Source organism: Pipistrellus hanaki (assembly GCF_964339955.1).
Source record: "Pipistrellus hanaki genome assembly, chromosome: 3".
Taxonomy (NCBI): Eukaryota; Metazoa; Chordata; class Mammalia; order Chiroptera; family Vespertilionidae; genus Pipistrellus; species Pipistrellus hanaki.
In genome coordinates, this window is record NC_140505.1 from 142036473 (window position 1) to 142059267 (window position 22795).

Sequence of the window (22795 nt, forward strand, 5' to 3'; positions counted from 1 at the left end):
CCTGCGCTTGCCTCATCCCTTCCAGAAGTATGTGGGCCTGGATACGTCAGCCCTCAGGTATGCAGTGAGGTCTGCGGTGAGAGGCAAGCGCACACTCTCTCTCTCCCTCCTCTCCTTCCTTGCTGAGTCTCCCCTTCCTCTTGCCGCCTCTCCACTCCTACCCAGCCAGCTCAGACTTGCCCCCCTCCCTGGAGCCAGGCCCTGCCAGGTTGGGGGCCGTGACCTACCCCCTCAGCGAGGCAGATCCCGGGCCTGGAGGAGTGGTGCGGGGGGGAGGGGCCGGAGCACCACATCACCTCACCATCTAACAGGTTGGTCGGGCTGGGAGGTGCCCGCCCTCCCGCAGCTAATGAGCACTGTGCGACAGGTGTTTGCTCCTCAGTCCCCAGCCCGGCCGGCCTGCGAAGGGAGCCAGCTGCCAGCGCCACCCCACGGAGGTCCCCTCGCTCGCTCATCCCCGTGCCCGCCCCGCTCCGGGCCCGGGGGCCGCGATGGCCTGCCGCTCCTGCGTGGTCGGCTTCAGCAGCCTGAGCAGCTGTGAGGTGGTGCCAGCGGGCGGCCCCCGGCCTGGCACCTCGGAATGGGGCAGCTGCGAAGCCCCCGGGCTGGGCTTCAGCTCACGCAGCCTCACCAGCTGCTGGTCCGCTGGGACCATCCCCAAGGTGACGGTGAACCCCAGCCTGCTGGTGCCCCTGGACTTCAAGGTGGACCCGGCCATCCAGCAGCAGAAGAACCAAGAGAAGGAGGAGATGAAGGTCCTCAACGATAAATTCGCCTCCCTGATCGGCAAGGTAAGGGGAAGCGGGAAGAGGGCCCAGAGAGGGAAGGACGGGCAGGCGGCTGAATTCTTGATTTCTGGAGCATCACGCCCCACCCCTGCCCCCAGCCAATGGGGTGCCGGCGATGCTAACTCCGCATGCTCTGAGCAGAGAGGTGTGGAGGGAAGTCCTGAGCCATCCTGGCATTGTGGGGGGACCCCAGGATGGCCTCTGAGAGATGTCTGGATAATAGTGTGCTGTGTGGCCTGGGGTCACCCTCCCCCCAGGCAGGGGCTAGGAAGGAGCCCTGAGAGTGGCCAAGAGAAGGCCCTCTCGTGGGAACAGCCGATGAAGGCATGGCCTGCGGTCCTCCTCTGGAGCAGAGGGGCAGTGGGGATGACCTCCCAAGGGCCCAGCCTCCTGTCCAGCCCGCTGGATCCGCTCAGCTGCCTGGAGTCAGGAGCACCGGCCGAGCCCCGGAGCGTGTGGAGTTCCGGAAGGAAGGAGGCCGCTGAGTGGGGTGCAGCCATGGAGTCAAGAGATAGGAATGCAGGGGATGGAGGCGGCACGTCAGAGGCAGGCAGCCGGCCAGGCACCCACCTGAGTAGACAGACCGAGTCCCCAGAACCCTGGCTTCCCAGACCCGATGCCAGGGCAGCATGCTGGTCCGGGCACCCGTGTCACCTCCGCCCCAGGGCAAGGGCTTCAGGAGCTGTGAGGAAGCCCTGTCCCCTCCCCAAACCTGCTCCTCACTCACCTCCTTCCAGAAACCTCTCCTGCCAGGCCCTCGGCTCTGCTCCCTCCGGCCCTGCCCAAAAATAATAGTCACAACAGCAGGAGCTGCTGTTACCTAATTGTTTGTGATGTGCCAGACGCCGTGCTGCGTGCTTCCACACTTACCTCTCTTTCCTTCAACCACCTTCGGAAGGAAGTCACTTTATGCCCATTTTACTGATGAGGAAAACTCACCCTTCCTGCCGCCCCCACCAGGAGGCCAGAGCCACCCCTCTGCCCCGACTCATTCTCGCCTGCTCCTCGCTCTCCCTGCCCCTGGGTTCCTCTGCTGTTGCCAGTGTCCCAGGAGGTGGGTGCCCTCAGGGAGGGGCCCAGGGAGGAAGCAGCAGGCTTAGAGCATCGCTGGTGGGAACTCAGCAGATGTGTGTCAGTCAGCCCACACACAACACCCCCAGGCTAGTTCCCTCGCTGTGCACACGAGGAAACTAGGAAACTGCCCATCCAGAGCCCGAGTGCCTTGCCCAAGGTCACACAGCCAGCGAGTCTGAGGCTGGACTTGAACTCGGGTCTGTGAGACACAAAGCCAGCAGTCTCTTTGGAGATAGGAACCGTCTTTCTCCCATGCACGTGCCCAGACCAGCATTCCGGCACCCATACCTGGAGTGCCTGGGCGGGGGCGGGAGCATCCTGCCCAGCCCTGGCGGCTGCAGCGCCCTGCACTGTGGGCCGTTTGGCCTGGGAGGAGAGCAGCCTGCTGCTCTGGGGAGGCGGGTCCCTGCAGAGCCACCTCCTCTCCTAACCCAGATTAATGCCGTAAAAGGAATGCTTCACGAGCTGTGTAATTTGGCTCAGATGGGTGGCTTGTTCCCTGAACTCCAGAGCTGATATTACTCTGTGCCTCTGCCATGGGGGGGTAGGGGGGGAGAGCAGGTACAGGGAGGGGCCTGAGGGGTTGGGGCCTGTGCCCAGGAGCCAAGACAATGCCCTCAAAGGTCTTCGGCAGGACTGGAGCCTCCCGGCCCTCAAGCTTGGGCCTTGAGACAGGGGCTCTGCAGGGTGGGCGCAGGGAGCCTTGGGGGCCAGCCCTCGGGGGGGCCCTGGTGGCTGGGGCTCTGCCCGGAGAATCTCAGCTGACTCACCAATTCTGCGGAGATCTGTTAGCTCAAGTCCCTCTCTATCTCCTTGCAAAGGCCATGAGGCCTGGATGGAAGCAGGCAGCAGTTAAGAGTATGCAATCTGGAGCCAAATTACTGGGTTTGAATCCTGCCATCCCCAACCTCTGACCAGGAAAAATCTTTAACCTCTCTGTGCCTCAGTACACATCCGTGTAATGGGCTTGTCATTATCAAATGGGATCATTAAAAAAAAAAAAAAAAAAAAAAAAAAAACCTTCATGAAGCACTTACCATGCACCAGGTGTGCTGTTTGTTCTGTTAAAAACATCATAAATGGGCCCGGCCCGTGGTGAGCCCATTAGCCCCTTCCATGAGAAGAGGAGGGGAACCCTGCTGGGGGGGAGGGGGGAGCTCCGTGGGTAGGAGTGCAGCAAAGGGCTTGAAAGGCATGTATGGGCTGGGCTGGGGGTGAGATGCCATAACCAGTGTAGGGATGGGAGCTCTAGGCAAAGAGAAGGGACAGGCAAGGGCGCTCTGGCTCCACATCCCCTGTCCCTCCACACCCCCTCTCCCAGAGAAACCAGAGAGCCTGTGAGGAGGCTCTGGCCGCTGAGGGATGTCGGGATAACAATGTGCTGTGTGGCCTGGGGTCACACACCGCCCCCACCCCCCCAATGAGCTAGGGAGGAGCTCTGAGCTGGCCAAGAGGATGGCCCTCACAGGCATAGCTGATGAGGCATGGCCTGCCGTCCTGCTCCAGAGCAGGTGGACAGTGGGGATGGCCTCCCAAGCATTCCACCTGCCTCTCCAGCCCGCTGGCCTGACTCACATCCTATGGAAAAGACCTGTTAGCTCAGGTCCCTCTATCTCCCTGCAAAGGCCATGAGGGCCTTGGTCGTGGGGAAGGAAGAGGAAGGGGTGTGAGGGGGGTGGTATTGGGGAAGACCACCAGGAGTGGGTAAGGCCCTGGAGCAGTGCTGGTTCCTCCGCTCACAGGCTGTGTTCCTGGGCCTTACCCCCTCTGCAGCTCACTCACCCTCCTGCTCTGAGGGTGGCCCTGAGCGCATGCCAGTGGGAGGACTGGTCCAGCGATGAGAGGAGGGGGAGAGCAGAAGCAGCAGCAGGAGAGGAGGCTGAGGGAGAGGGCAATGTCACCATCCGCAGAGGCCCTGGCTGGGCCCGCTCGCCTTCACATGCAGACCACAGAGGGGGTGGAGATGGGGCAGGAGACGGGGCCAGCAGTCAGCCTGAGTGGGGAACTCAAAGGGGTGGTGACACGCCTGGAGACCGGGGTGGCACATGTCTTCCCCTGGGCCTGCGTGGCCTCTGGAAGTCACCGGAGCCGTGCCCTGCCTGAACACAGGAAGGCACATACCAGCCCTTCCTGACCCAGAGGCCCACGGGCTCCCGGGGCAAAGCCAACCTCTGGCTGAAGGCAGGGGGTCTGGCAAACCCCTCACCTGAGGAGTAGGACCTGCAGGCCCACGGACACGCCCGTAGGCTCGCCTGCCTGGAGCCCGTGGGTTGAGGCCCTGGGCTGCTGGTTTCCCCAGGACAAAAGGCACAGCTCTCCCCACCTGGTCTAGCTGCTGGGTGCCAGGGAGGTGGGTCACAGTGAGGTCTGGGCCTCTGTTTCCTCATCTGCACAATGGGAGGCAGGTTTGCTCTCTGAGGTCCCTCCTAGCACTGCCACCCTGTGACCTAAGAGCAGGGGGTCAGCCAGGCGGGAGGAAGGGGAAGGAGAGCCTGGGAGGACGGTGACAATTACCCTGGGCCTCCCTGGCCTTTGTTCGGGGAGGGAGGAGGCCCTCTGTGGGGGTTCAGTGCATCCCCCACCACTGAGACAACAGGCAGCTCCCCCAAGGGCAGCAGGAGGAAGAGGGGGCTGCTCCCGTCCCCACCCCCACAGCCAAAATGCCCCCCGGCTGGACTGGCTGGCCACACGCACCCCCTCTCCCAGGGGCTAGTGCTGCACAAAGGGGTTGGGGGTCAGACTGCGGGAACCTATCGGGTGTAAACGGTGTTTTGCTGCTGTGGGTGGAGGAAGGAGCCTCACGTCTCTCCTCTCACCCCACCCTCAGAGTAAACACGGCTCCTGCTTGTCAAAACGGAGCCGAGGTGGGGCGAGCGGATACCTCCCCTCCAACAAACCCTCTCACACACACAAGCACAACAGAAACCCTCCTGACTGCCACCCCCACTGAACCTGTTTGGCTGCGCCTGCCGCCGACGGCAGGCTTAGGTCAGCTTCAAGCAGAACTTCCCAGCGCCAGTGGGCCTGAGCCGGGGACCATCCCAACAGCCCTGTTGGCGTTGTCACTGACATGATGTGAGCAGGGCAGAGAAAGGGAGAGGAGGCCCACCCGGCACCCACATTCAGAAGGAACGGGGAACCCCTGAAGGTCCAGCACAGGCAGCCACTGTCAGGTGAGAAGCTGGGCCACCCAGTAGCTGGGCGACACTGGACAAGGCACTTGCCTGCCCTGGGCCCCCACCTCCTCCCCTGTGACTGGAGGGCACAGACCAGCCGATCCAAGGCGCCCGGCTGTGATCCTGGGAGCTGGTGCCAGCAGTGGGCAACAAGGGGCCCAGCTCCTCACCTGCAGCCACAGGGAACTCCATGGGGCTGTCCTCACTGCATCCTCATGACCATGACAGCACGCACTGTCCAGAAGCCAGGCCCCGCCACCCGCCTGCCTTCATGGCCTATCCCTGTCCCGGCACCAAGGGGTTAGGGACCCCAAGAAGGGAGCAGACGGCTGTCAGTCTGACGGGAGGGTGGTAGGTCCAGACAGGTGAGGAGCAGATAAACTGAGGGCCTCGTACTGAGGGAGTGGGGCAGGGGCAGGCCGGGGGCGGGGGCTGGGGAGGGGGCTGTTGCAGGAGGTGAGGTGGGGGCACATCTGGGCTGGGGAGGGACTGGAGTGGTGGAAAGGGTCGACCCCAAGAAGGCTGGCACCTGGAGAGGACAGGCAGGGTGGGGAAGAGGCAGGGGAGCCCAGGCTGGCCGGCCCGGACTGGGTGAGGGAAGGAGAGCACTCAGGAGGGACCCTGGCGGCCTGCTGGTGGCTGAGGAGTAGGCGGAGGGTGCCCGTGGAGCAGGAGGGTGCGAAGGAGGCGGAGGTGGAGAGGAGCAGCTGAGCCCACGGCCCCAGCCTCTCTGCTCAAGGCACAGCTGGCCTAGCTAGAGGCAGAAGGGCAGGTGGGCGCAGGGCCCACGGTGACCCGGCAGCAGACAGGAGGCACGGGCAGCAGTGGTTAAAAGATCCTAATCCCAAACTCCCTGCAGTCCACACCTGCTCCACCACTTGCTAATGCTGTGACCCCGGTCAAGTTCACCTCTCTGTGCCCCGGTTCCTCGTGGGCGGAGTGCAACTCACAGCAATACCCCTTTGGATCGCGGTGGGGATTGGATGGGGTTAGCACGTTAAGCATTAGAACAGGCCTGATACCCAGAAGGAGCCACATCATCGCTTGCTCTTGTTTCTATTTCAAGGTACATCCCAGGCGCTCCTCCCCCAACGGCCCACCTCTGTGGGCAGGTGACATTATCCCCAACTTCTAGCTGGGGAAACTGAGGCTCGGCAAGGCTACAAGCCCATGGTTGCCAGGAGGATTAGCATTTAAGCAGTAGCCAGGCCCTACCCTGCTGCGTTTCCAAGGCAAGATGAGACTAGGCTCGTCGAGCGGGGGGGGGGGGGGGGGGGGGGGGGACAGACGGGCCTCTGACACCTCAGGTTCCCTGGAGTCTCCCACCCGAGCCCCAGGCGGGCACAAGGAGCCCTCACCCTCACGCCCTGTCCCCTTCCTTCATCGAGCTGGCCCCGCGCCTCCCCTAGGAAGCTGTGCTAATTGGCTCCACCTCTCTGGATCCCTCCTTATCTCGCCATCTTCTGTTGGAACAATCAGTCGTCAGAGGTGCCATCTGAGCGCTGAGTGAGGGCCCCAGATGGGTGCGCAGCGCCGATGAGCTGCCACCTCCCAGGGGAGCCCCCGAGGGGGCGCGATGGCGGGCCCGGGGCCTCGGGGCCCGAGCCTGGCCCCGTCACCGAAGCCCTCCTGCTCTGCCAGGTGCAGGCCCTGGAGCAGCGGAACCAGCTGCTGGAGACGCGCTGGAGCTTCCTGCAGAGCCAGGGCTCCACGGCCTTCGACCTCGGGCACCTGTACCAGAAGTACGAGGGTCGGCTGCAGGACGAGCTGCGCGCGGTGAGCCAGGAGCGGGGCCAGCTGGAGGCCAACCTGCTGCAGATGCTGGAGAAGGTGGAGGAGTCCCGGATCAGGTAGAGCAGCCCTCTCCCTCGGGGGCGGGGGGCAGGGACTGCGGGTGGGGACCCGGGAACAAGGTCCGAGGCTCTCAAGCCAGACAGAGAGGGAGCTTCTTGAGGAAGCATTTCTTTACTCCAGACATACTCAGTGAGGACCTACTATGTGCTGGGCAGTATTCTAGATTCCAAGGGAATATAGCAGTGAATCCACAGTTCTCCAGCCCCAAATAGGGACGCGTACAACTAGGTCAGGTTCGTGATGGACAGCTAACCACTGCAGCCCTGTCCCCTGTCCCCTCCTCTTGTGTCCATACCACGACAGCCCACACTGTCCAGAAGCCAGGACCAGCCACCCCTCCTGCCTCCGAGGCCTATCCCTGTCCTGGCACCAAGGGGTTAGGGACCCCAAGAAGGGAGTAGGTGGCTGTCAGTCTGATGGGAGGGTGGTAGGTCCAGACAGGTGAGGAGCAGATAAACCGAGGGCTCACACATCCCACTGGCAGTGGGATGTCACGATGGCTTGGATGGGCTGGCAGGGAAGCGAGCGGATGCAGGCAGGAGACAGAAGCAGAGGGTTTTGTTAGAACAGAGAAGCCCTCTTCCACAGGTGGTGTGTGCGGACCTCGGTGGGGTCCAGAGAGATGAGGGAGACACAGCCCCAGCCTGCACTATGCTTTTAGGACTTTGGGGTACAAGCTGGCAGGTGGGATATACCAGTGGTTAGAGACCTGGTCTAGGTCTAGGCTGAAAGAGACTGACTCCCTGCCCCCTCCCACCCTCGCTCTGTGGCCTCTGTCCAGCTGTTTAGCAGGAGAACCTCCGTTTCCTCCTGTCTGGGTGGATTCCAGGTGGGGCTGGTGTGAGGAGCAGGTGGAGAGTTCCGTGTGGCGACGAGTGGCCACTCCCCTACCCCCGAGGAGGCTGAGCGCCCAGCGCACAGGGCCATCCCTGACGCAGGCTTGCTGGGCTGCACTGGCCGGTCTAGAAAGGCAGACCACACACGTGGGCGACTCAGAGGACAGATGACCCTGTCTGATTAGACAGTGGCCAGGGCTTCCCGGACAAGGAGGCTGGGCAGGGCAGAGAGGCCCTGGCCCTGCACCCCCTTCTCAGGTCTGGTTTCCAGCCAGGGTTAGGGGTGGACAGGATGTGGCTCAGCCCCCCTCTCCACCTCCCGTGTTTGGGTCCTGCCCCAACCCCCCCTGACCTGAGCTGAGGCCTGCTGTCTCCAGGGCAGCCAGCAGACAGGGCTGGAGGGTGTGGGCAGCCTGTCCAGAGACCTGGGCTGGGGCTTAGCGTGCCCATCGCCTCTCTGCACCACCTCCTCTGTTCAGGCCACATTCAGAGGGCCCGGTCTCCCAGGACACGCTCCCCACTCAGGGGGCCCCGGTTCTCTCCTCGGCGAGTCTGCCGGGAACTTTTCAGCCAGCAGGCGTGATCTGCAGCCCTGGCCAGGACTGGTCCTTATTGCTGGGCCCCTCCCTGGCCTGGAGGTCACCTCTACTCCAGCCCTGCTCTCCCAGGCCCTGGATAAACACCTAAGGAACCTGACTGCCCACTCTGACCGTAATGGGGGAAGTTATGACTCAGTTCACGGGTATCTGGTCGGTCTTTGGCCCTCGGAGGATCGGAGAAGGCAGAGCTGGGGAAGGCCTTGGGTTACGTAGGGGAGGAATCACAGGCCCGGAGCGGCCAGGGGCTGGTCCTCCGTCACCGAGCCGTGCGTGCTAAAACCCATCCCCGGCCCATGTCATCCAGGGTGAGGGCTGCTCCCATGAGCCCGACCAGATCACATCTGCGGAGATACTTTGTAACTGGAAGTTCTGTACAAACACTGCTCGTTCTAATCTGGCCCAGCCCCCTCCTTTGGCCCGCCGCCTGGTTTCTTTCCATCTGCTGCCTGATTTCACTATCTAGACTCAGGGCTCCCTGTCCTGTCTCCAGGTAGGGAACCCACCTGAGTTGAGGGGAGGGAGGCCAGAGGGCCTCCCGGTCTGCAGGCCAGAGCCCGGGAAGCTGCGGCCTGGCCCGGCAGAGCCCCGGGCCCCCAGGAGCCGGGAGACGCCAGCCCAAGCCCTGACAGGGAGGGTGTGCCTGCCTCCTCCGGGCCGATGAGATCAGCCTCGCTCCCAGATATAAACAAGTTGGGGAGCGAGGGGGGTGTGGGTGCCACGAGCTGAAAGGGCTGAGAACGGGTTTGGGAGCCGGGGACAGGCAGAGCTTGGAGGTGAAATGTGGGGCATGGCGTCTATAGGGATGGAGACTTCCCAAAGCTTGGATGTAGCCAGGGCCCCAGGGATCAGCTAGCCAACCCTCTGCTTACTAAAAGAGAAGCAGAGGCCCAGCTAGAGGCTCAGGCTGCTCCCTTCACAAGAGCACGGGGTTCAGGGGGTGACCTGGGGCCCAAATCCAGCGGAGCCCATGAGGAGGGAGGAGGAAGGCGGCACAGAAGGATGGGAAAGGCAGGGAGGGGTAAAGAGGAGTTTGGCACCACAGAGGCCCCACCTGGACAGCTCTCCCCAGGGGGGCAGAGCTCCTCTATCCAGGGAGGCGGGGAAAAGAGGAAGGCTTGTGTGGGAGAGCCAGTCAACAAGGGGCTGCTCCGATCTGGGATCCCCAGGGCAGGGAATTCCCCGGTTCCCCCGATTCCAGGGGGAGGCCTGTTCAAGTCCGCCTGGCCCGGAGGGTTTGTAAAGGCCGCGCATGCGAGAACCTCCTGAGCTCCCTCTGCAGTGAGGCCTCCCCCGCTTCTCTCTGAACATGCTGAGGCCACGGCAGAGGGGCTGAGGGCTGGAGCTTAAGTGGTAGCAGTAGCAGTAGGTTTAGCAGGCCCCACGCTCGCACGCAGTGAGCAGTCATGTTTTTGCTTATTTCATCCTCACAACATCACCTGGTCAGGAGTGAGGCATGCACAAGTAGCTTATCCAAGGTCACCCGGCTGGAGCCCACCTGGCCTGGCTCTGGGGCCCATGCTTGAGCAGCACACCACAGGAGCCTCCGGGCCCTTCTCTGGGCCTCCATTTCCTCATCTGTGAAACGGGGCCAGCAGCCTTCCTAGCAGAGGACTCTGAGGCAAAGCTTCTTGGGCATTTCGTCCACCCTGGCAAGTCCCTGGCCCGCCCTCCCCCCGCCACCATGGCCTGCACCCTCAGAGCCCCTTGCAGGCTCTGGAAGCTAAGGCGGAAGCAGCCAGGCAGCACCCTGAGTTTCAGACCCAGCGCCCTGCGGGCCCTCACCCCTGCGTCAGCCCCCTCAGCTCCTCAGAAAGGCCAGGCCGGCGGGAAAGAAGGCCTGAGGGCGGCGGGGCAGCAGCTGATGTGGGAGGGGTGACGCTGCCCTGCTGGGAGGTCAGGGACTGGGCAGGCGGCTGTAATTAGAGCCCCAGTGATTCAGGTATTCCCTGGGGAGGAGAGGAGCAAGCAGGAAGCCACAGAACCCCCACATCCCTGGGTCAGGCAGGGCTGGGGGGGGGGGGCTGGCAGACACCCCCCTGCGGAGCCAAGACAGACGTGTGGACTAGAGGAAGAGGGTAAGGTCAGGGATGCAGGGACCCATCTCCCCATCCAACAGTGTCCTTGTTCCAAACACAAGGTGGACTTGGGCAAAGGAGGCAAAGCTGAGGGGAGAGGGCCGTCTTAGCTGAGTGCTGACTGTGCACGTCTGTCATTGTGTCAGGAGGGGACTGCATCGGCCCCGGCACACATGCACGTGTGCACACACACACACACACACACACACGCTCATGCACACACGCATGCACACATGCACACAGGCACACCCCTGTAGATCAGAGATTCAAGGAAGGAAAGATAGAGTTTCCTGCCCAAAATCACACTGAGGGTTCGTCTGACTGTAGAGCCCACATTCCTCCTGCCCTCCCTCTGGAGGGGCACAATGGAATGGTGTCCCGCCATCCAGCAGAAGGGAGGAGGGAGGGGCTGCAGGGAAGGGTAGAGGTGGGAGAGGGGAGGGATGAACGGGATGCTCTATGCAGACCTGAGACTCCTAGGGGAGGAGCTAGGGGGAAGATGAGGGAACAAAGTGTCAGGGTGAAAGGGCTACCAATCCCGAGAGGCTTCCTGGAGGAGGCGAATGTGGAGCAGAGCCAGCAAGGGGGCAGACGCCAGCAGGAGATGACTGGTGAGAGTCAGGAAGGAGAAGGGGGTGGCCTGCCTCCCCAGAGCCAACAGAGGGTGTCACTGGGGGAGGAGGGCTGTGTCACAGAAGAAGAGGGGCTCCATCCACCTGAAGGAAGGACTAGTCTCTGCTCATTGTCACAAGGCACCAAATGAGACAGCAAAAGCCCTAAACCCTGCCCAGGGAGGGCTAACCAAACCCCAAGCTCTCACCACATCCATCTGAGCCACCTCTCTCTCTCTCTGTGTGTGTCTCTCTCCCACCCTCCTCGCCTCCCAGGTACGAAGAGGAGGTCTCCAAGCGCACAGACATGGAGTTTACCTTCGTCCAGCTGAAGAAGGTAGCCTGCCTCGGGCTCCTTCCCCAGGGACCCTCTGCCTGCTTCCCCCCAGGACCCCCCCAGCAAAGCCCTCAGAGGCTTGAGTCCCAAGACCACAGAGATCCCTGTCCCCACCTGCTCCTCCTCCAGGCTCTGAGTCAGGTCTCCCCTGGGAATCGCCCCCATCTGACCCAGGAAGCCAAGGCCCCCACCCCACTCCTGCCCTGGGACCCCCGACTCCCTCTCCCGTCACTCACCACTGCTCCCACCCCCAGGACCTGGACACAGAGTGTCTTCGACGGACCGAACTGGAGACCAAGCTGAAAAGCCTGCAGAGCTTCGTGGACCTGATGAAAACCGTCTACGAGCAGGTGAGGAGCAAGGCAGTGTCCCGCCGAGCCACATGCTGCCTGGCCCGCGGCCGGCGTGCGGGGGAGGGGAGGAGGTCGGTGGGGCGTGGAGCCGCACGGTCACTCTGGTCACTCGCTGCTTCTGGCCACAGTCGTAACGATTTCCGAGCCCCTTCCTGCACTGCTGTCCATCATCCAACCTGTCCCTGGTCACGTGTCTTGTGGAGCAGGGGCAGGTGGGTTCCCCAAAGACCTCTCTCCGGGAGCAAACGTGCCTTCCTGGTGCTGAGGGCACACGGGGACCAGGGGCCTCTGGACAAGGGTGAGGAGGTGGCCTCAGAGCGGGAATCTCAGAGCCACTCCTACTGAGCCTCATCCCGGCAGCCTGACTGCAGGTCCCTGGGTTCAGCTCTGATAGCCACACGCTTCGCCTTCCCTTGTTCTGAGCCAAGGCAGGGAAGACCATGGTCAGAGTCTCTGGTTCCGAGACAACACCAGCTTCTACCACACAAAAAGGACCCAGTAAATCCAGACAGAGAGCCTCCAGACACACTGCCTTGTCCCATCGTTCTCAGCAGAGCCTGGGGGACCATGGCCCAGCGAGGCCTAGCAGAGCCAGTGCAGTCGGCAGCGGGGGCCTGCACAGGCTTCTGGGCACTGCCCCTCCATGCCACTCCGTCTCCTGGGCATCCTTTGGGATATGTGTCCTCCTCTCCACACCCCCTGTTTCAGGGGTGAGACCTTAGAGGGGTGATGCTTCAATTCAGCTCCGAGCAGGCAGCCCACTGCAAACAGCTGGTGCCCGGCTATGGCAGTGCAGCCAAGGTCAGAGCAGGGATCAGCGTCACCGCCACAATCAGGAAGTTCTGCTAACATGGTCCTGGGGGCCACTGACCACCACGTCACGGCTCCTCCGATGGAGAGGGAGGGAGTGTCAGGGCTACACAGACTCTCTGCCCCAATTCCCTGTGGGCGCAGCCTCGGCAGGCAGCAGCAGGGCCCGTGTTTCTGAATCTGACCTCTGCTCTGCTCAGCCCAAAGCCCACACTCCGAGCCAGGTCAGAGGTCCCACAGGCATGGAGCTATGGCGGGAGGAAGGCCAGGCATAACCAGTTGTATAGCTGAGCATGGCAGAGCTGTTTGGCTCCTGTTCCACGTAGACCAGTGTTTCCCAAAGTGTGGTACGCGTACCCCCAGGGGTACGGGAAGAGTTTGGTGGGGATACACGTTGCACCGGAGTTCGGTGGGGATATGCACTGCACTGTGCTTAGCTGCACATAATTCTGCGTTCTAGTGAGTACGAGGGGTACTCAGTGTTATGAAAATTATAGAAGGGGTATACATATGTCAAAAGTTTGGGAAACACTGATGTAGATGTTTCAGCCCTTGGACCCCAGGCCTGACTCTGGCTCTTTACCAGTTCTATGACTTTGGACAAGTTACTTCTCTGCTCTGTGGCTATAGAACGGGGAAAGTAATAGCAGCAGGCTCGTAGGCTCATGATGAGGCCTAAAGCCATTCATCCATCTAACAAATGTGAACTCAGATGCCAGACACTGCTATCACAGCAAGTGAGCAAGGCGGCCAAGGTGCCTGCTCTCAGGGGTGCAGCTGAGCTAAGAGGGGACAATAATAAGCAACTAAACAAGCATCTGAAGAAAGAACCTTTTGGAGAGTGAGAAGCCCTGGGCTGAAAGAAACCAGTGATGCTATCATGCTGGAGGGAGGGGAAAGCTTTGGACCCCAAGGTCAAGGGGCATCTCAGAGGAGGTGCACCCAGCCCAGAGGAAACTCGAGGAGGTTTCAGGCAGAAGGAAGAGCTGTGCAAACACCGAGGGCAGACGTGAGTTTGGTGATGAAAGGGGAGAAAGAGCCAGGGCAGAGTGGGCAGGGCTTGGGCCCAGAGCCAGGCTGTGGACCTTATTCTAAGTGTTCTGGGCGACCCTGGGGGGAGGGGGGCTGGGAGGGTGCTGCAGAGCCGGGGAGGAGGGGGTGCGCTTGGCTGTGCTGGCGGGAGAGTACCATGGGAAGGGACGGCAGTGAGAGCCGCAGGGATTCAGCTCAGAGCCGGCACTGGTGCCTTGGGAGGCAGTGAGGTCTGCGTTTCTCTCCAAGGGCCACTGCAGGCTGCGAAGGCAAGACTGACTCTTTGCTAAAAAGGCTCCCTGCGCAGTGAGCTTCTACGCAGCACTAACAGAAATACAGTGAGCCACATGTCACTGTACAGTATTTTATACACAATGATGTAATTTAATGTGTAATTTTAAGTTTTCTAGTAGCCACATTCTTTTAATAAAAGGAACATAAAATAATAATTTTAATAATACATTTTATTTAGCTCAATATATCCAAAATGTGATTATTCTATATGTGATCAATATGAAAAACAGGCTGGGTTTTTTCCCTCATATTGTCTTCAAGATCTTAGGTGTAGGTTACACTGACAGCCCACCTCAGTGTGACTACATACAGCTAGTGGCCACTGCGTCAGGCAGAGCAGGGCTAAGCACAGGAGGGGCAGCCATGGCCACTCGGGGAGGAGGAAAACGTGGCAGATGTGAGACGCCCCGGAGGGCTGGACATGCTGCTTTCAACTCTGGAGCAGATACCAGATCAGCAAAGCATGGGCTACCCATGCAGGCCCACCTCCGTGTCCCCGAAAACAGCCCTCTCTTCTCCCCAAAACACACACACACACACACACACACCACACACACACACACCACATACATACACATGCACACCACACACATACACACGCCACACACATACACATACATACATCACACATACATATACCCTGCACATACCACACATACATACACACAGCCTATACACACACACACACACCACACACACCACACACACCACACACATACACATATCACACATACACACACCGCACACACATAATACATACACATGCACACCACACCACACATACACACACCATACAAACATGCATACATACATACGCATACCACACTGCATACACACATATATACACACACCACACACATATACACGCACGCATACACACACGTCACACACACACACACACACACACACACACACGCCTGAAAGCCTTTCCCAGGAGCCAAAGGCCATGGCCTGCTTGGGCCGTGGGCACACTGCATCCTCCTGGGCAGTCCCCCTGCCCTCCTTAGGGCACAGGCTGGTGAGAGAAGCCCAGGTGACAGGCTCACATCCCCCTCAGCTACCAGAGTGCGTTCCAGGCCCTGCGTGTATCTGGGCCCGGCTGCGGCCAGCCAGAACGCCGCCTCCCCCGCCCATAATCAGGGAGATTAGCCAAAGCCGAGGACACCCCCCTGCAGCCAGGCACACCTCCCGGGACACGATTGCTGCACCGGGAACCTGCCGAGGCTAAGCTGCCTTGGCGCCTGCCTCGGGGCGTCGGCTGCTCTGCCCTGGACACTTCCCCCGGCTCCACCGTCTTCACAAGTTACGAAAACATCCCTCGCCACTGTTTACTGAGGGCCTTCTGGATCCCGCACTGCACACGTGCCTTCCAGACATAATCTCATCTAATCCTCAGAGCTCTGTGAGGAGGGAAAATGGTTAAAACAACACAGCCGTCAGAGAGCTTGGATGTGAATCCTGGCTCAGTAATATGTGAACTCAGCAGGTTCTTCTGTCGCTTCAAGCCTCAGTTTCCCCATCTGTAAATTAGCAGAATAGCAGCACTACCGCACTGGCCTGCTGTGAAGATTTATGTTGTTACTATAGCCCCAAACCCTCAGAGCAGTGCCTGGCCCATGGGAAGTATTGTAAACAGGAGCTTGTAAGAGGTGGTGGCATTCAGAGCCCAATGCCCTTCTCACACTTCACTGAGCACCATGGCGGGAGCCCTCAGGCCTGGGCCACAGGAGCGTGCCCACCGGATCCACGTGGCGGCTCCTCAGAGGAGCTCTGAACTGTACTCCGGCATCGTGCTTGCCAGCGTGGAGTGACATTCTCCCGGGGCCCAGCCCGGGTGGCACTGCCGCGCCACACAAGGCAGCATTGTTCCACCCTGCGCAGCCCGTGGGGCTGGCGTGTCTGAACAGGCCTGCAGATGTCCCAAACCCTCCACTTCCTGCTTCTGTTTACCACGCTCCTGCGTACCTGCTCCATCAGCTGTTTCGCCAGGCCTGTACCCTGGCAGGGAAGCCCTCCTACTGTGTGTGTTGACAGTGCCCTGGCCTGTTCCCGAACTGAAACAAATGCCAACCTAGGCCTGGGCTGGCAGTGCTAACGGAGGGCCTTCTTCAGAACCCGCTGACCCCCGCCACCTGGTAGCTGCATCTCTGTCCCCCGCCGAGCAGGCCTGGCCGGGATGTGGGTTCCATGTGGGAAATGCCAGTCTCCGTGGTAACCAGGGGCGGCAGAGGTGGGTGTGAGTCTGTGGGCACCGTTAACCTTATTCTGGCACGGGGCAGGCCCTCCCTTGCTTTTGACCCAGGATCTCTGTTCATCTGAAGGTCACCCAAAACCCTTGTCAGGAAACCCCCTAAAGGGCAGCTGGCCACGGGGCTCAGGGCCCTCAGCTTCGCGGCAGAGACAGGATGGAGGCTCCAGCGAGGCTCAGGATGCCGGCACTGCCCAGCTTCCTCTTCCGGAGCCCATCCTTGTCAGCAGGGATGCTGGTGGGCGGAGCTGGCCAGTGAGCAGACGGGGAAGATGGCTCACTCAGCGGCCCCTGGGACACTAGCTGAGCCACCCGGGCCCTGCATTCTATGGCTTCAGGGTTACAGCTGCAGGTCAGAGGCACCTGCCTTGGCAGGTAGAGACTCCAGAAGCTCACACACAACCTCTCTGAGCATAAAGACAGGTGGAGGGTCAAGGACAGGCCCAAAGTCAGGAAACAGGGTCAGCATTCGGTCATGAGCCAAAATCGAACCTGGATCAGAGCACACCTCCAGTTCCAACTGCCGGTTTTTAGAAACGCAGCGGCAGAGGTGCATGCTAGGCACCAGCACAGAGGACAATCAGTAAAATGCAGAGTGCGGGGCGCTTCAAGACAAGCAACCCAGTGTTCTCAATTTTTAAAAATAGCAACAACAGCAACAAAAATAGCAGAGAGATGGCAGGGGTTCCTGCATATACAGCGAGAGAGGCTTAGAGACATAAGGACCAGCCACAGTATATGCACTTTGTTTGGATCCTGATTCAAACAAACAAGTAAAAATATATAAATATATCAGAAAGATATAAATATCTTTCTGGACAAAATCTGATGCCTGAAGGAGAGGCCAAGGATGGGCTGTGAATGCCGGTGGGAGCAACCACGTCTGCACCCCACTCTCTCCTCCAGGACAGCTTCGCCCCCACTGCCTGGCCTCCTCCCGGCCTCTAGGAGCCTTGGCCACCTGACTCACTCTGTACCATGCTGGCCTCCTCCTTCCCACTGGGCCCCACCTCCTTTCTCCCTCCCCCCCCCCCCCATCCTCCACTCCCCAACAGATGCCAGCAGGTCTTTAGCGCCTCCAGGGGAAGCAGCCAGGGCCAGAGAGGAGACACCTCACAGCCCCTTACGAAGACCCTGCCCCCACCTGCCTCTCTGCACACCCCTGAGCATTCAGGCCACGTGCTATTAGGTGTCCCAGCAAGAGCCAGTCTGGGGCCTTCTAGCTGTCCTAGACAGCCGCTTCCCCTCCTGTCTCCGCCCCTCTACGGGGCATTCCCAGTGGCCACATAACCTCTTTGCCCCGGGCTCCTTTCCTGTCTGTGATCTGGGCTCACACTCCTGCAGGCCTGGTGAGGGTGGAATGCCAGGCTGCCCGGGGGTCACTCAGCACACAGCCTGGCCTGGGTGAGCCCCGGGAAAATGGGAGGCTTTACCACTCTGGCCTTTTCTGAGCGAGAAGAGGACAGAGAGGAGGGACCGAGAGGGACCCTATAGGACAGAGAGAGGAGGGAAATGTTGAGGTTGAATCGCGTTGTCATTGTTGCGGGGCGAGCCCCTCAGCTAGATGGGGAGGGGCCCGCATTTTGGGGTGACCCTGATGCCCTCCGGCCTCAGGCTCTGGCAGCGGGAGGGGAGTCTAGGCTTGTCAGTCTCTGGTCCCACTCCTGCCCCTCAGCATTCTTGGACTTCCCTCCCAACATGTGTCAACAAACTGAGCTGCTCCCTTACCGGGTGTGGAGGGCCTGGGGGTGAAATGGTTCTGCCAGGCCCTCAGGGAGCTCCCCATCTGGGGGAAGGAGGGGTGTAAGCTGCACATCACTGAGCCCCAGTGGTGCAACCTGAGCAGAGAGAACACCTCCCCCAGGCCCAAAGGTCCGGCAGCCAGGAGGAAGGTGTGTGCCCAGGGGAGAGTGGGGAGAGTGAAGAACTAGGCTTGCAGAACAAGGTAGGCCTGGAGCCAGGAGTCCTCCCTGCGCCCCTCTCCTCTGCTCAGCGAGGAAAGCCCAAGGGTGGGCAAGCAGAGTGCAAGCTTGGGAGGCGGTCCCGCTCTGATGGTCTCTGCAGGAAGACAGAGGAGCCTACCCTCCCCTCGCCTTGGGGATAAAGGGACTCAGGGGCGCCCCCCACCAGCCCTGAACCCCCACGTCTGTGCCGCCAGGAGCTGAAGGACCTGGCAGCCCAAGTGAAGGACATGTCCGTGACCGTGGGCATGGACAGGCGCTGCCACATCGACCTGAGCGGCATTGTGGAGGAGGTGAAGGCCCAGTATGACGCCATCGCGGCTCGCAGCCAGGAGGAGGCGGAGGCGTACTCCCGCAGGCAGGTTGGTGGCTGACCGCGCGGTGGGAGAGGCGGCCGGGGCAGCAGGGGCTGCACGGGTGGCGGCTGAGGCCACCTCAGGCGTGTCTGAGATCCTGGGGACGGAGGGGAAGCACAGGGGCAGCGGCCACAGCAGTCAGTTCACAGGCAGGCGGGGAGAATTGGGAGCTCAGCGTTGTGCTGGGCCCCGAGGGGCGATGTGGGCCGGGAGAGCCCACAGTCTGTTCCCCGCAGAAGCTCAGGGTGCTGTGCCACCCAGCAGTGCTAGGCCAGGTGTGGGCACAGCATGTGCGGCTCAGTCTAGGGCAGCTGTAGGAGGCGTGGGGGGGCAGGACAGGGCGTAGGAGCGGGGAGGCTGGCTTCCGTGGTGGCTGCAGCGGAGGGGGCTGGGGTGAGAGGAAAAAGAGCAGCAAGGAATGAGAAGCAGGGTACTCAGGGGGGGGCAGTAGATGGGGGAATGGGACACAGTGAGCAGTTCTTGCCCACCAACCCCTCTCCGCCCTCCAGCTGGAGGAGCGGGCCGCCTGCTCAGCCGAGTTTGGGAACAGCCTCCAGAGCAGCCGCAGCGAGATTGCTGACCTCAATGTGCGCATCCAGAAGCTCCGGTCCCAGATCCTCTCCGTCAAGAGCCACGTGAGTCTGGAGGACCCCCTGGGGGTGATAGGAGCAGGGAGGAGCACGGGGACACATGTTCTCCCCCTCTCTCCCTTTCCCTTCCCTTCCCCCTCCCCCACCGCTCACACACATAGACACACAGACACTCACTCATGCATGCTGAGTACATGCAAGAGGAGTGGCCTAAGTGACCTGCAGGTCCCTGAGCACCTCTGAGCCTCCGTTTCCTCCCTGTCCTACTACATGGCTCTGAGAATCACAGGATCTCTGCCTGAGAGAGGGCTCTGTGGACCGGCCGGGGCTGTTCGGCTGTTAGAGAGCCCCCACCAACCACGCCCAGAGCCTGCCACCTCCCGCCAACCTCCCAGAGAGGAGCGAGTGATGGGCCCTCAGAGCAAGTGCTGCCCGGGAAGGACAGCTGAGACGGGTGGCCTCTTTGGTGGCCTCCGGAAAGTGTCTCCTCAGGTCGCTCTGAACTCCCTGTTGCCATGCAACCTATTACCACACCCAGGAACGGCCTGCTGAGCCCTCCCTCCCCACACACACCCCTCCCGTGAGGTGGGCTCCCGGGCCTGGCCCGCTCTCTCCCTCTCACCCCTGCTCGCTGACCCTCCCCTCTGCCCTCCTGGCTGCAGTGCCTGAAACTGGAGGAGAACATCAAGGAGGCGGAGGAGCAGGGGGAGCTGGCCTTCCAGGACGCCAAGGCCAAGCTGGCCCAGCTGGAGGAGGCCCTGCAGCAGGCCAAGAAGGACATGGCGCGGCAGCTGCGCGAGTACCAGGAGCTCATGAACACCAAGCTGGCCCTGGACATCGAGATCGCCACCTACCGCAAGCTGGTGGAGGGCGAGGAGAGCAGGTGAGGGGTGGGGCCGAGGGGGTGCGGTGGGGGGAGAGGGAGAACCAGAGAACCGGCGCCCCGCAGAGCCAGCCTCACCCTCCGGCACCATACTGGGAGCCTGGCGGGCCGGGGTCCATGTCCTGGCTCAGCCACGTACAAACTGAGACGTTGCCCAGCTTCTTGAAGTCTCATTTTCCCATCTGGAACATGGGCTGATCGTAAGCACGCTCCACCCTGTGGTGAAGAGAATTCGTGATTCTGCATGTAAGAGCCTGTCACCAATAAGCACTCGGTATATGTTCGCCATTTACGCACGGGAGAGGGGACAGAAGCATAGAGAGGGCAAGCTGGCTAGCCAGGGCCACACCGCAGGGCAGCCCAGGGCTGGGCATGACAACCAAGAGTCGCCTTCTGCCTGCCAGTCCCCAGGCCCCAAGCCCAGAGGAGCATAAGCCGCAGGCTCCCTTCTCAGCCCACCCTCTCCCTCCTTCCCCAGGATGGACCTGGCTCCGGCCGCGGTGGTCAGCACTGTGCAGTCCAGACCCAGGACGGGTGAGTCTGTTTGCCCCGCAGAGGGGAGGGGGGCGGGGCGTGGGGGGCGTGGCCCTCCCGGCATCACTTTAAGGGGCTCCCACACCTCCAGCCCCTCCCCTCCCCCGCCCCTTGTGTTCCCTGTAGTAGCGGCCTCCAGGGCCCACCTGGCCAGAGCCCCCTTCCGGAGGAAGAAGAAAAGCAGCGGCCCCGTGATCAAAATCACCGAGATGTCGGAGAAGCTGCTCCTGCAGGAGTCCGAGGCCTCGGAGTGAGGCGGCCGGACCGGGAGCCCAGGCGCCCTGCGGCAGAGAGCCTGGAGCCAGTCTCACCACGCTCTTCAGAGCCTCTGGGAGGCCAACCCGATTCTGCACTGAGAGGAGCTCAAACCACGAGTGTTTTCTCCCGGTTCCCCGGGCTGGGACAGGACCGCCACCCCTTTCCAAAGTCACTCCACTCTGCACCAGTGCTTCCCACTCCCGCCTTCCACCCTTCCGGCCAGAGGTTTCCTGACGGGGCAAACTGGAATGGGGGTCCGTTTCACCGCCACCTCCTCGCTCCTCTGAGACTCCCCCGCAACAGAGGGCTCCGGGTGGGTCCCTTCGACCCTTCCACCCAACCCTCACCCTACACTCACATCCCAAGCCTGGCCTCACCTCGCCTCAACCTCTGTGCAAGGCTGGTGCCCCCGTTCACCCAGTCTCAGCCATGGACCAGGACAGTGAGGATCTGAAGTTTGGGAGAAGGGGCTGGGTGCGCTGGCTTTCCTGCACCCCCTGGGCTCCCCAGAGATCTGACAGTATTAAGGAGCGAGGGAAGGAGGCTCCCTGGGCATTGAGATCTGAGCCTGGGCCTCTGGGATCAGCCCAAACCCCTGTGCCCTCCCTCCTGCTGCGGGATCCTCCCAGCAGGTCACACAGAAACGGGCAGGCTGCCCAAGCAGCGCCCAGCACCTTCTCCAGAAGCTATTCTTGCCATGACGAACTCCCTGGGCAGGGGGAGGCTGGACGGCAGCCTGAGACCAGGCCGCAGAATCAGGTCCTCCCTTCCCCGCCCTGCATCCTGGGGTTCACCACCCTGCCCGCGATCTCAGCTCTCTGCCCCTCCCTCAGCTCCCCACCCCAGCCTGAAACCTGGCTTTGGTGTACCAGCGCCTGGCCCCACCCCTGTCCTGAAACCGTGGGCCCATTTCCCATGAGTCCCTCCTCAGCGTCTCTGTTCTCCCCATCAAGCCAAGCAGCCTGGCCCTGCCCTCCTCTGCACTCACTGAGGAGCCCAGGAACACCCCAACCCTGTGGAGGTAGAGCTCCTCCTTTTCTCTCTCCCCCCTCCGCCCTCCGCCCTCCGCCCTCCATGTCCATTCCCTGACTCCGCCGGCGGCGGGGCCATGATGAAGGCACAGTCCAGGACGGTCTGGGACCTTCTGAGCCCCAGTGACAGCCAAAGAGAAATTCTGCATCCGATAAGATTTGAGGCTGGGAGGGGCGCTCCTCTTTCTTCCTCTTGGCTTTTATCTTTGTAGATTGCAGGGGATCTTGGCGGCGTCAGCCTCCCACTCCACAAGCCGCCTCCTCTCTTTCCCGCCCTCCTCCCGACCTGCCCCTTGCTCCCCTCCTGGTCTAGCCCCAGTCTTGGATTCATTCATCTCCTTTCCCAGGAGGCGTGGCTCCTCCTAGGGCTCAGGTCTTCCAGGCCTGTGGGGGGCGCTGAAGGGCTACTGACTCAGGCTCAGACACACTCATCCTGAGATCGCAAAGGGTGCTGATTGCTGCTTTTTCTCTGCCTATTTATTGGTTTCCAAGGGAGCAAATTTTCAGTGGGGATACAAGATACATATAAAATATATATATTATTTTTTCATAACTTATGTGGCTGTTAACTTATTGCTTCCCTTCCTTTTCTGCATAATCAGTGCTATATTCTACTTGAATAGATAACGTATCCTAGCCACCCCATCCGACTGGCTGACCACCTTGGGGCAAAGCCCCCTTCTCCCTGCCAAGGGATGAATAAAGTACTGAGATCTGTTTGCGGCTAAAGCTATGTGTCTATTTGTACATCCCTCTTGGGGTTGGTCAGTCGCTGGTCAAACACATTGACCCCAGGACTTTGGGAATTCCCCAGCTATGGGGAAAGGGAGTCAGGTACCCAGTTACTTCTTCAGGCCAATACAACTCGGGCACGGAAGGTCTCCTGCCCCACCATCCTACAAGGAACTGCACCAGGGTTGACCTACATTCCCCGTGCCTCCTGACAGGCCCAGGCACCCTGTGGCTGCCTTAGCAAGCATAGAAATGAGGTATTCCCCCAAGTGGTATCGGGTTCCCTCTCAAGCACGACATCAGGGGTTGGCCAGAATCTATTCTGATGGGTACAGGCCTAATCCTGCCAAGTCAAATTCTAGA

At 60.9% G+C, this 22795-nt stretch overlaps 1 protein-coding gene across 2 annotated transcripts; it reads left to right on the top strand.

Moving 5' to 3' along the window:
• The first annotated feature begins 238 nt into the window (after positions 1 to 238).
• On the top strand, positions 239 to 22253 carry KRT80 (keratin 80). Of its 2 annotated transcripts, none has more exons than XM_084877486.1 (9): positions 239 to 791; positions 6680 to 6888; positions 11290 to 11350; positions 11605 to 11700; positions 18246 to 18410; positions 18914 to 19039; positions 19657 to 19877; positions 20356 to 20411; positions 20538 to 22253. In XM_084877486.1, the coding sequence occupies exons 1-9, from the start codon at positions 492 to 494 to the stop codon at positions 20663 to 20665; spliced, it is 1362 nt and encodes a 453-aa protein (XP_084733612.1). In that variant the 5' UTR covers positions 239 to 491; the 3' UTR covers positions 20666 to 22253. The 2 variants fall into 2 exon arrangements, with proteins under 2 accessions (XP_084733612.1, XP_084733611.1); XM_084877485.1 differs by having other exon boundaries at positions 361 to 791; positions 20503 to 20667.
• Positions 22254 to 22795: the final 542 nt, after the last annotated feature.